Source organism: Bos indicus, chromosome 3, assembly GCF_029378745.1.
Source record: "Bos indicus isolate NIAB-ARS_2022 breed Sahiwal x Tharparkar chromosome 3, NIAB-ARS_B.indTharparkar_mat_pri_1.0, whole genome shotgun sequence".
Lineage (NCBI taxonomy): Eukaryota > Metazoa > Chordata > Mammalia > Artiodactyla > Bovidae > Bos > Bos indicus.
Window position 1 is genome coordinate 44,669,642 of NC_091762.1, and position 13,580 is coordinate 44,683,221.

The following is a 13,580-nucleotide window of genomic DNA, read 5'->3' on the forward strand; positions in this document are numbered from 1 at the left end:
TTCCAAGAAGTTAGCAACTGTCTTACTTAGCAAGTATGAAATCCATATATACATGGGAGAAACCTGTTTCTCTATATCAAGATACAAAGTTAATAAGATAGTATCAAAGTAGCTTTTTACCTCCTAGTTTAGCCTAGAACTCTCCTTGGCTAGATGGGAAATGAGCTCACTCTCTATATATGTGTCTTTATAATAACCAAGAATGCATGATGTGTTTGATAGGAACATATACCCTCCTACATTTTAAAATTTAACTGTGTGCCATTACTAGACTTTTATAAATTCAAGTTGCTTTTCAGGTATTATTTGACATATATCTGAAGTGTGTGAGACTCATGCCAAGTACCGTGACACTGATTGCATGATTTCTGCTGGTGCAGTACATCTGAAATTTTTTCTTGTACTAATCTCAAGCTGATGAAGCCTGGGTATGTTTGAGTGGCCAGTTGAAAGGGAGAGGAATTTCTCATTGGATTTTTAAAAAATGAAAATATGAAGCTGTTTGGAGTTTGACTATGATGTCATAAGAAAAAACTTGGTTCAGTTTGTCATTAAGAAATATGTCTCCCAGAGGGTCAGCCTTTGGGAGTTGAGGTATGAGGGCAGCATGTGCTCATAATAGAGATATTTATACTTAGTGATTTATGATTCACAGCTGCATTTTTGTAGCTTGCTATTCATCAGCCAGCTGGGGAACAGGGTAGAAGATAAAAACAGAACTGGATACCAGATCTATCGTCAAAGATGAGATGGAGACATGAATGGGTCATTTAGGAAGTAGGGGTGGGTGTATAGGTACAGCTTGATAAACAAGATAGGGTTCACGGAGCTTCACGGTGTCAACACTGAGTTCAATAAAGTGTGACAGATGGCTCAGTTGGAGGATGATGGATCATAGTACTAGGACATAGTACTTAGAACATAGTCCTCCCTTTTGGTTGCTCAGTGGACTTAGGACTTCCATTTTCAGGGTGGGAGAGATTCAGGAGCACAACTGTTTCCTCCAAGGAGGTGGACTGTCCGGTTGTGGTGGGGAGGGGACTGTGACTCACGGAACAGCACTTGCTCACACGCAGCCCTGTGAGGTAGTGACAGTCCTTCAGTATCAGCTCCCCAGCCCTTGGTGGGCATCTTACCACATTCTGGATATATTGTCCTAGATCTTGAGTGAACTTCCACGGACATTGCTTCAGGGTTTCCTGTAGAACTGGGGGAGCAGGGCCTTCGCCTCTCTTGGCAGAGGAGGGCTGGTGGTGGGATGAGGTTAGTGAGGCCATATGAGGGGAGCTGGAAAACAGATGCAAGAAATGAACTGAGGGTTTCCTGCTGTGTTCTTCCTGTGCCAGCCTACACCTCCCTCTACCGTTAGAGTCTTTTCCTTTTTCTGTTATTTCCCAGTGAATCAGAATCTTTGCTGAGGTGGGGGAGGAATGTCCCCTGTGAACTGCTGGCTCTCAGGAAATCAGTTGATTTTCCCCACCAGGGCCTCCGATGTCCTTCCCAGTGTCCCACTCCTTTCTCACTCTCTGGAGCCAGCTGCAGCCTGTGGCAGACAGGAGGAGGTTCCGTGCTCAGTTAGCACTGTTCATCCCCTCAGCTCTCTCTGGAAACAGCTTTCAGTTACAAGTTCACAGAGAAAGGGAATTTTATCAAGGAAAACGGCAAAGGATGGAGTGACACAGCTTTCGCATCTCCGTCTCTTGCTTCTATGTCTTTGTCCTGTCATGCTTCCTGTCTCCCACTCCCAGGAGAGAAAACAGCCAATCAGGATCTTTCACCAAGAGCTTCTTCGGGAATCTAATGAAAATGGCAGGCGGTGATTCGCGATTAAGAACTTCTCTTGCCAATGGTGGTGAAATGACCAAACCACCAGGTCCTCAGTTACATATAAGGATCAAAAGAAATATGAAGAAATTTCTCTGAAAACAGAACCTCAAAAAAAAAAATAATAATGGCAGAGTTAGAAAGGATGGTGTGAAGCTCTTTTGGTCTTTGTTGGAAGACTGGAATGTGCGTCAAAAGGATCAGGAAAGTCTTTCTATACTCAGTTCTCTTATACCTGGAGACCCCAGGAGCTGTGAAGGTGCTTTGTGCCCCAACAAGTTTCCCTTAAAACTGTAGAGATACACTGGAACTCCTGGGTGTGTCTTGAGTCTTGAGGAGTGTCAGAGTGGAGCAGGGAGGTGATCTGGCTTAACCTGGAAAAATTAGAGGAAAGGCTTACACAGTCCTAGATAGAGACTGTGGTCAAAATAGCTCTGATCTTGGATTCAAATTTTGGCTGTGCCAGGAATAGACATGATTAACGTCTTTATTTCTCTCTGGATCAGTGTCCTTATCTCTAAGGGAAGACTGAGCTAAATTTCATTCATTCTAGCAGCCATTCATATTCATTGCCAGTCACTGTGCTTTAATATGAAAGTATAAAGAAAACATTATACAATCCTTGTCTCAGAGAACCTCTCAATTAAGTGGAGGAGACAGATGTTGCTGATACTTATAAAAGCATGTGTAAAGTACCATAATAAATGTACAAAGTGCTATTGGAATGCAGAGAGGGAGGGATGGCTTGTCTCAGGAATAGAGCTGCAGTAGAGTAGGCAATATGTAAATCATGTCTTAAGAACAGAACTGCCTACCATTGCCCAAGTATAAAAGCCAGAATATATGGGAATGCCTGGTATGTTTGAGAATGAAAAAGTTTAGCTGTGACTATAACATTGCATGTCTGGAGGTTTGTAAGAGAAGCTGAAAAAGATGGGTTTAGGTTCATCTGTAAATAGTCTATTACAACAGCTCCTGTCATTCCATTGCCTATGAAGACACACTGGAAATTGTAAATAGAGGACCTGGATTGCACACAATTTGAGCAGAGAATATGAAAGCACAGAAGCTGAATTCTGATGATGCTTTAATGCAGGAAAGAAATGATGAGGGACTGAATTTTTAAATAGGGATAATGATAGAAGTGTATATATTTGAAATACAATCAAAATATAAGAGCACTGGTGGTGGGGGTGGAATGGTTTAGTCATTAGCACGTTCGACTCTTGTGACCCCATGGATGGTGGCCCACTGGGCTTCTCTGTCCGTGGGATTTCCCAGGCAAGAATAATGGAGAGGGTTACCGTTCCTCCTTCAGGAGATCTCCCGACCCAGGGATCAAACCAGGGTCTTCTGTATTGCAGGCAGTCTCCTCCATTGCAGGGGGATTCTTTACTGGACTGAGCCACCAGGGAAGCTGATAGAATTTAACAGTTGATAGAGGCAAAGGAAGGAAATGAAGGTTTTAGTGTTGAGGTAAAGGTGAGAATTTCAGCCTGTGTGTCCAAGGTGGCAGGAGGTTTAGGGTGGGAGGCAGGAATTTCGTCTCGGATGGGAAGGCTTGGAGCACTTCAACATGCCAATCTGAGCATGCAGAGATTTTGCTATGTAATAAGTGGTTTTGCTTTGTAATAAGTGGAGATTTGCATCTGGAGCCCAAGGGAGAAAGAAATATTTAGTAGCAGGGGTTGGTAAAGCCTTAGGAGAAATGAAGTCCTCTAGAGTGGGCTTCTGACAGGCTAAGAGAAAAAGAATCAAAATAAAAATCAAGGAACATAGAATTTAGAATTTAGGTCTGCAATTCACTGCCCAGAGCCTCTACCTCCAAGGCAGACTTAATCCGCCTTAACCTATGTTCAGGTCAAGTTGAGAGCTACTGGGAGAAATGCTATCTCCTTTCCTGTTCTAATACTGCCTTCTCTGTAGGGCTTGCATCAGAATTCTCTCCATCTGTCTAATAATTATTCTTCCTTGTAGTGTAGTAAGGATCACCCCCTATCTTTCTTTCATGTCATGTTAATTTAGGTTCTCCTAGGGGAAAAAAGTGAAAGTGTTAGTTTCTCAGTTGTGTCTGACTCTTTGTGACCCCATCGACTATAGCCCGCCAGGCTTTTCTGTCCATGGAATTCTCCAGGCAAAACTACTGGAGTGGGTTTCTGTTTCCTTCTCCAGGGGATTTTCTTGACCCAGGGACTGAACCCGAGTCTCCTGCATTGCAGGCATATTCTTTACCATCTGAGCCACCGGTTCTCCTAGAAGCAGGTACCAAATGTGACTAAATATATAAGAGATTTATCAAGGGAAACATTTGTAAAAGACAAAACTTGGAGGGTGGTAAGCCAGAGAAGGCAGGAGAACATTCAGATTATGATGAAGGTCTGACTCATGTGAAGGAGAGAGGGAAGGAAGAAGGATAGGGTAGGAGGTATCTCAGAGTACCGCATAGTTCCAAGAAAACTTTGACCAGAATTGTGGGGAGTCTTTATGTCACATCTTGGAGGAATAGACTCACCTGAATTCCCCCACCATGCTTAGCCATTTCTAGGAGAGCCCACAAGCAGTGCTCAGTCACATGCATGCTTAGTCACTTCAGTTGTGTCCAACTCTTTGCAACTCTATGGACTATACTCTGCCAGGCTCCTCTGTCCATTAGATTCTCCAGACAAGAATACTGCAGTGGCCATCCTCCAGGGATCTTCCCGACCCAGGGATCAAACCTGCATCTCCTGCAAGCCTTCTGCGTTGCAGGCTGATTTTTTTACCCACTGAACCATCTGGGAAACCTGTGACTCAGTAATTAATCCAAAGGAGTGACAACTGGAACCATCAGACCAAAACCCTCCCAGAGCAGAGATGCCAGTGGTGCACATTTCATGGCCACTATAGATGCCTTCAGTGAGTCAGTGACGCTTCCTAAATGTTCTACTGGCACTTATTATCCACACCAGTCAAAACTCAGCATGTCCAGCATTCCACCATAGTTTCATTTTGTGTCCACCCAACTGGATTATAAACCCTTCTTTAAAGATCAGTGCCATGTCCTTAACTCCTAGGCATCTAGGTATTCATCATAATAAGAATTGTGTTATTTTCTTTACTTGAATTTATCTGAGAGTTGTAGCAGTGGGAGTTTTGACTTAGGAAGTTGAGATGGGGGAAGTTAAGAATATGATTTGGTTGAGGAGTCCCATAGATATCACAGTGAGGGAGGGAGGATTAGAGCATGGAAAGCAGACATACCCGCTAAAGAAAAGCAGACACTAGGGCCTAGGCACATGCATTTGGTTAGGTAAAGTCCAGGTATGCAAACAAAACACAGTATCCAGAGAACATGATGGAAATGCTAGTCTAGGCAAGAGCTAGCAGGGAGGAGGTCCAGCAAGGTATAATGGATGGGAGTTTGAAGTAGACATCACTGCGACTCTTTGAAAACTAACCTTTATACCCACAAGGCAGTTTTCATACACCATATCACACCTTCTTTACCTTGATTAATTGGACCAGAAGAGACACCTGTCTCAAGCTGAACCTTTCGGAAGTTTTTACTCCGGGTTCAGTAAATCTAATTAGTTGAATTTTCCTTGAACTGAGCTGACATGTTCAACACAGAGTTCTTGGAGCCTGCTGGGGCACTCATATACACTAAGAAGCAGGAGACGCAGATTGCAGAAAGACAAGAATGAGTCAGACATTCAGAGAATTGAGGTGAGAGCATAACTCTAGAAAATAAGAATGAGACTGAGAGAATGGTTGCCTGGACTCCTGAGACATTTCCAACCCTGGACCCAATCCTGTGCGTTACACAACACTAGGTTCTGAGATAACCTGCCAACCTTAGATTAAATTCCCTATTTTTCTTAATCCAGTTTGATTGGGATTCTTTTAGTGGTTCAGGTGGTGAAAAATCTGCCTGCAATGCAGAAGACCTGGGTTCAATCCCTGGTTTAGGAAGATCCCCTGGAGAAGGGCATGGCAACCACTCTGGTATTCTTGCCTGGGAAATCTCATGGACAAAGGAGCCTGGTGGGATATACAGTCAACAGAGTCGCAAAGAGTCCGACACTACTGAAAAACTAACCCACACACACTTTTAGTGGTAGCCAAATAATATTGACCTTGACAGTTTGTCAGGTATGCTCAAGACATAAACAGAAAACTCAGAAAAGTGCAATGTGCAGAGATACAGACAAGCAAGAGGTTATCATTAGGAAAACTCGGAAGAGTAGCCTGAACAAGGCAGCTTTTAGTCTGGTAACTGGAAATGGGTAAGCAAGTCAGAAACTAAGCACACAGAACCTGGTTACAGGAACTAGGATATAGGGTAGAGCCTTCACTGCAGAAACAAGGCAGAAAATGTTGGTTATTAGGAATAAAGTAAAAGAGGCAGATGAAGACCTCTGATCTAGCGAGGATGAATTAATTCATACACTCAGAATTCTTGGGTGTCTGCTACAGTCTAGGGACTGTAGTGTGTTAACAGACTGAGCTCAGGGTTCAGTGTACTGTGGGATGGAGCCAACCTGTCAGTGGAGACACCATGATACCTGCCCTGGAGAAGAGGAGGCTCAGAGGGCAGAATCAGGGCACCAGTCAGCTGATTATGTGGAGTGGATGATAGAATGTTAGAATTTGAAACATTCTGGACAAAAGCAGAGATATTACTTTGCCAACAAAGGTCCGTCTAGTCAAGGCTATGGTTTTTCCCTTGGTCATGTATGGATGTGAGAGTTGGACTGTGAAGAAAGCTGAGCGCTGAAGAATTGATGGTTTTGAACTGTGGTGTTGGAGAAGACTCTTGAGAGTCCCTTGGACTGCAAGGAGATCCAACCAGTCCATTCTGAAGGAGATCAGTCCTGGGTGTTCTTTGGAAGGAATGATGCTGAAGCTGAAACTCCAATACTTTGGGCACCTCATGTGAAGAGTTGACTCATTGGAAAAGACCCTGATGCTGTGAGGGATTGGGGGCAGGAGGAGAAGGGACGACAGAGGATGAGATGGCTGGATGGCATCACCGATTCAATGGACATGAGTTTGAGTGAACTCCGGGAGTTGGTGATGGACAGGGAGGCCTGGTGTGCTGTGATTCATGGGGTCGCAAAGAGTCAGACACGACTGAGAGACTGAACTGAACTGAATTAGGCAAAACAGACTTGGAAAAAGTTGAAATTGAAAACTCAGTAACTTTCAAGGAGAAGCTGAGAGGAAGGTAGGCCATAAAAAAGTGATTCAGAACAGGAGATAAGATGTCAGACACTCAGCTTGTCTATTTGTCAGTGTTTCCTAGGGCCCTGGTGGCAGCTGACGAACCTGTAAAAAATACCTCTTGTTCCTTTTTAGACTAAATGAACTGTTTTGTCACAAACCTTCTCTACTTTGCCAAAGTTAAAAACTTCAGGAGGATTTGGAAAGCTTTAGACTCTAGCCTTTCCTAATTCAGTTGTGCCTCACCAGACAGACAAGACTAGATTCCTTTAAATTAATTCAGCTCAACATCTTCTGGTTAAACCTTGAACTCTCACATACTTGTAAGAAGAAATATAGTAGAAGAAAAGGAGACAGAAGGAAGGATAAAAATTCAGAGATACCTCATGATCTGTTGCATACAGCTATTGGGATACATATTGGGATAAAATTAAGTCAAACACTTGATCTCCTGTGATCTCTTTGTCTACCTCCCACTTTGAATTTTGAATATCTTGTAATCATAGATATTGCTTTTCACAAAGACCCCAAAATCACTTCTCTAGTGGGTGTCAGGGAGTCCCTATATAGTCTTATATTTAACCTTGATAAGATGACCTAAAAAGTAACCTAAACAATGAAATTAGGAGATGTGCTATTGGCTCTGGTTTCTTTTCTCATAATCTTATTTCTAGTATGGTTGTTCATGGTATTAAATCGAGTCAAAAGATCGACGACTGAGTCAGAAACTTATGTCTGGCTTGTGATTGGCCTTATGGGGAGCAAATTGTTTAACCTCCTCAAGCTCTAATTTCCTCATCAATATTATTATGACACATGACACTTGCTCTAGTACCTTGCTGGGTGATGTTTTTTAATTGGGGTATAGTTGCTTTATAATATTGTGTTAGTTTCTGTCATACAATGAAGTGAATCAGTTATATGTATACATATATCCTCTCCTTTTTGGACCTCCATCCCACCCCACCCCCTGTCCCATACCATTATTAATTTCATACATTTTTGAATTAAGAGAAATGTGGGTTTTATATATATGGGGGGGAGATTATAGTAAAAAGGTTTGGTCAACCAAATATGGTTCAGCTTTATATTGAGATTGTTACCACTCAAAAGAACTCATTTTTATCCATTTTTTAAAAGTAGAAATATTCTGCATTTATGCTGGTTAAATTCTAATATTCTTTAATCTTTTATTTCCTTGCAAGATAATAGTTGGAGAAACTGCTGTGTTTTGCCTACAACTGGCCACAAGGGATTTTGAAAACCAGGAGAAAACTATTTTAACTGGAGACTGTTGCTATATAAATCCACTGGTGAGGAGAACTGTACGATTTCTTGGTATGTGTTCACTGAATTGTTTTTATTGTTTCTGAAATAATGTTTATGTATAAGCTAACCTTTAAAATGACCAGCATTTTAACTGTTTGAAAATATTAGGTTATATTTTCTTTGAAATGTGTCTATTTGGTTTTAAAATAAACACTTCATATTATTTTCTCTCCTGTTCTGCAAAACTCCACTTCATGGTGTCATTTCCACATTATCTTAAGGGAAAAAAAATCCCACCACACTTGGATATTTAATATTCTGAAAGAAATTAAAAATTATGTAAATAAAAGAAATGGTTTAGTGTTTGTTAAATTTCAGAAACAATGCTTAGGTAGAAATGATGATCTAGGTTGATTACTGAATGTCACAAAAGACAAAAAGAATAGCTGGACAAATAAATGCCGTATTTGTTAATTATAATAAGTATCACTCCATGAACTACTTTTCAATTGTTGCTTTTTTTTTTTTGTAATACCAACAAAATTGTATTGGTGATTTTATTAAGGGACAAGATTTAATGATACTTTAAATCTCAGATTCTAGCACTAACACATATGAATATGAATTACTGAAAATCATCTCAATCCAATAGACATTTGGCCAAGGCAAGTTTTTAACTGAACAATTAAACTTAATATAGATTATTCTTTCCTGGCTTTATCAAATAATAAAAAATACAACTGTATATATTAAACAACATTTAGGATAAATTCTTATTAGTATTAAGATTAAGGATACTATAACCCTTCGATGTTTTTCTCATATTGATGGGATCAAAATGACAACTGTGGAGATACTGTGTTTCAGTTCAGTTCAGTTCAGTTCAGTCGCTCAGTCGTGTCCGACCCTACGCGACCCCATGAATCACAGCACGCCAGGCCTCCCTGTCCATCACCAACTCCCGGAGTTTACCCACACTCATGTCCATTGAGTCAGTGATGCCATCCAGCCATCTCATTCTCTGTCATCCCCTTCTCCTGCCCCCAATCCCTCCCAGCATCAAGGTCTTTTCCGATGAGTCAACTCTTCCCATGAGGTGGCCAAAGTACTGGAGTTTCAGCTTGAGCATCATTCCTTCCAAAGAAATCCCAGGGCTGATCTCCTTCAGAATGGACTGGTTGGATCTCTTTGCAGTCCGAGGGACTCTCAAGAGTCTTCTCCAACACCACAGTTCAAAAGCATCAGTTCTTCGGCGCTCAGCTTTCTGCACAGTCCAACTCTCACATCCATACATGACCACTGGAAAAACCATAGCCTTGACTAGACGGACCTTTGTTGGCAAATGTCTCTGCTTTTTAATATGCTATCTAGGTTGGTCATAACTTTCCTTCCAAGGAGTAAGCGTCTTTTAATTTCATGGCTGCAATCACCATCTGCAGTGATTTTGGAGCCCCAAAAAAATAAAGTCTGACACTGTTTCCACTGTTTCCCCATCTATTTCCCATGAAGTGATGGGACCAGATGCCATGATCTTAGTTTTGTGAACACTGTGCTTAGATCACCTAATCTATATAAAAGCCCATTAAAGACTAATCAGATGTCATCATGACTTTAAAGCTCTCTGGAGATGAAAGGTCTTCATATCTAAGAGTGTTCTTTTTATTGCCATCCACTTATATATCCCCATAGCTCTCATTTATACTGTTGAAAGGATAACTTTTACATAAAACTTAGAAATTATATTTGTCACATGCATCAATACTGTATTCTTGACTCATTTAATCTTTGCATGAGAATCATTTAATAACAAAAAAAGCAATAATATACTCAGAACTGAAATGTTTTTGATGAAACTGAACCTTCCTAAATTCTGTTAAATTATATTATGCCTACTTAAGTAAAATTTTTTTTATTCATTTGCACCCATATTTCTAAAGAATATGCAGGCATACCTCCTAAGATATTTGAGCTCAGTTCTAGACCACTACAGTAAAGTGAATATCACAATCAAGTGAGTCACATGACTTTTTTGGTTTCCCAGTGCATATAGAAGTTATATTTATACTATATTTTAGTCTATTGAAAAAATACATACTTTAAGTAAAAATACTTTTAAAAATAAAAATGGCTAAAAAATGCTAATCATCATTGGAACCTTTAATGAGTTGTAATCTTTTTGCTGGTGGAGAGTCTTGCCTCAGCTGATCATATTGGTAGAATCTGAAGATTGGGGTGGCTGTGGTAATTTCTTAAAATAGGATAATAACAAAGTTAGCCATAGTGATTGACTCTTCCTTTCTCTAGTGATTTCTTTGTATCATGCAATGCTCCTTGATAGCATTTTACCCATGATAGAACTTATTTTGAAGTTATAGTCAGTTCTCTCAAGCCCTGCTGCTGCTTTATGTAGTATTTCAAATCCTTTGTTGTCATTTCAACAATCTCCACAGCATCTTCCCTAGGAGTAGATTCCAATCTCAAGAAACCACTTTCTTTGCTCATCTGTGAGAAGCAAATCCTCACCCATTCATGTTTTATCATGAGATTGCAGTGATTCTGTCAAATCTTCAGGCTCCACTTCTAATTCTTTTGTTATTTCCACCACATCTGCAGTTACTTCCTCCACTTAGTTCTTGAACCCCTCAAAATCATCCATGAGGGTTGAAGTCAATTTCTTTCAAACTCCTATTAATATTAATATTTTTTTTAATTTTACTTAATTTTTAAACTTTACATAATTGTATTAGTTTTGCCAAATATCAAAATGAATCCACCACACGTATACATGTGTTCCCCATCCTGAACCCTCCTCCCTCCTCCCTCCCCATACCATCCCTCTGGGTCGTCCCAGTGCACTAGCCCCAAGCGTCCAGTATCCTGCATCGAACCTGGACTGGCATCTCGTTTCTTACATGATATTTTACATGTTTCAATGCCATTCTCCCAAATCTCCCCACCCTCTCCCTCTCCTACAGAGTCCATAAGACTGTTCTATACATCACTGTCTCTTTTGCTGTCTCGTTCACAGGGTTAATGTTAATATTTTAACCTCTGCCTATGAATCATGAATGTTCTTAATGGTATCTAGAATAGTGAGTCCTTTCTAGAAGATTTTAAATTCCCTTTGACCAGAACCATCAGTGGAATCCCTATCCATGGCAGCTACAAATTTATGAAATGTACTTCTTAAATAATAATGTTACTGAGACCAAGCTCACTCTGCTCACCGTACAACACGCCAATTAACCAAGAAACCAGTGTTGAGGCAAGGAATAGGACTTTATTTGGAAAGCTGGCTGACCAAAAAGATGGCAGACTAATATCTCAAAATGACCATCTTATTGGAGTCTGGGTGCCAATGTCTTTTATAGAACAGAGAGGGAAAGGAGGTGAGGAAGTAAAGTAAAAAGGTATTTATCTTGCAAAATAGGGGATATGTTAATTTCTTCTTCTGTGCAGCCATTTACAGGTGGACTGGGTCAGACTGTCTCTAATAAAGGCAGAGGGGTAGGGTTCCTGGAGACAGATCATTATGTGTGATATATTTAAAAAAAAAAAAAAACCAATGAAAAGTGAAGATTAAAATCAAAGAAACAGATCCAACATGGAATCAGAATTGGCTCTTCCCTGCAACAGTAAGACTTGAAAATCAAAAGTCCTCCTTGATCCATGACCTGCAGAATAAATGTTGTGTTGGCAGGCATGAAAACAACATTAATCTCATTGTACATCGCCATCATCAGAGCTCTTGGGTGACCAGGTGCATTGTTAGTGAGCAGTAATAACTTGAATATTTTTTCTAAGCAGCGGGTTTTAACAATGGGCCTAAAATATTTAGTAAACCATGTTACTAAATAGATAATCTGTTGTCCAAACTTCATGGTTCCATTTATAGAGCACAGGCAGAGTATATTTAGCATAACTCTTTAGGGCCCTAGACTTTTCAGAGTAGTAGGTGAGCATTGGTTTCACCTTAAATTCACCAGCTGCATTAGCTCCAAAGAAGAGAGTCAACCTGTCTTTTGAAGCTGTAAAGCCGGGCATTTTCTTCTTTCTAGATCTGAAAGTGCTTGGTGGCATCTTCTTCCAATAGAAGGCTGTTTTATCTACATTGAAAATCTGTACTTTAATGTAGATACCTTCATTAATGATCTTGGCTAGGTCATCTGAATAACACTGCAGCTTCTGTATCAGCACTTGATGCTTCACCTTGTACTTTCCTGCCATGGAGATGACTTCTTTCCTTAAACCTCATGAATCATCCTCTGCTAGCTTCGATTCACACTTTTTTTCTGCAACTTGCTCACCTCTTTCAGCTTCTGTAGAATTGCAGAGAGTTAGGACCTTGCTGTGGATTAGGCTTTGTCTTAATGGAGTACTGGGGTTGACTGGATCTGTCCAGACCACTACAACTTGCTCCAAATCAGCAGTAAGGCTGTTCCACTTTCTTATCATTTGTGTGTTCACTGGCGTAGCACTTTTAATTTCCTTAAAGAGCTTTTTCTTTGCATTCATGACTTGGCTAAATGTCACAAGAGACCTAGCCTTCAGCCTGTCTCAGCTTTCGACATGCCTTTCTCATGGAGCTTCATCCTTTCTAGCTTTTGATTAAGGGTGAGATGTGTGACTGTTCCTTTCACTTGTATATTTGGAGGCTATTGTAGGATTTTTAATTTCAATAATATTGTGTCTTACAGAGTAGGGAGGCTGGAGGAGAGGGAGAGAAATATAGGGGAATGAGTAGTTGGTAAAGCAGTCAGAACACACACATTTATCAAGTTCGCTGCCTTATATGGGTACAGTATGTCTTGCACCCAAAGAACGACCATAGATTACCAATAACAAATAAATCATAATGAAAAACTTGAAATATTGGGAGAATTGCTAAAATGTGACAGAGACACGCAGAGTGAGCCAATGTTATTGGAAAAATAGCGCCAGTAGATTTGCTCAACACAGGGTTGCCACAAACCTCCCATTTGTAAAAAAAAAAAAAAGTATTATTCATGAAGTCCAATAAAGTGAAGTTCAATAAAACAAGCTCTGCCTGAATGGCATAAAGTATGCGTTTAAGCCTGTGCATGTTTCTTATTTATGTGATTTAAAAGATATTTAGAAGTACTTGATTTGTTTCTTGTTTCCTTGTTTATCATGATTTGGATGTTTCTAGTTTACTATAATAAAAGGGAAGCTTGTAAGAAAAGCATTACTATAGACTAGGACATCACTCTTTTTTAGTGACTTTATTCTGGAGGTCACACTCCAGTGTATCTGGAGGATACACT

The 13,580-nt window shown here is 40.3% G+C and overlaps 1 protein-coding gene across 3 annotated transcripts in view; it reads left to right on the forward strand.

Moving 5' to 3' along the window:
- Positions 1-13,580, forward strand: part of PLPPR5 (phospholipid phosphatase related 5) — a 135,490-nt gene that overhangs the window by 35,428 nt on the left and 86,482 nt on the right. For all 3 annotated transcript variants that reach the window (XM_019957007.2, XM_019957005.2, XM_019957006.2), the window contains exon 2: positions 8,232-8,364. In XM_019957007.2, coding sequence (XP_019812566.1) covers positions 8,232-8,364 — 133 coding nt within the window. The remainder of the gene's footprint in view (positions 1-8,231; positions 8,365-13,580) is intronic.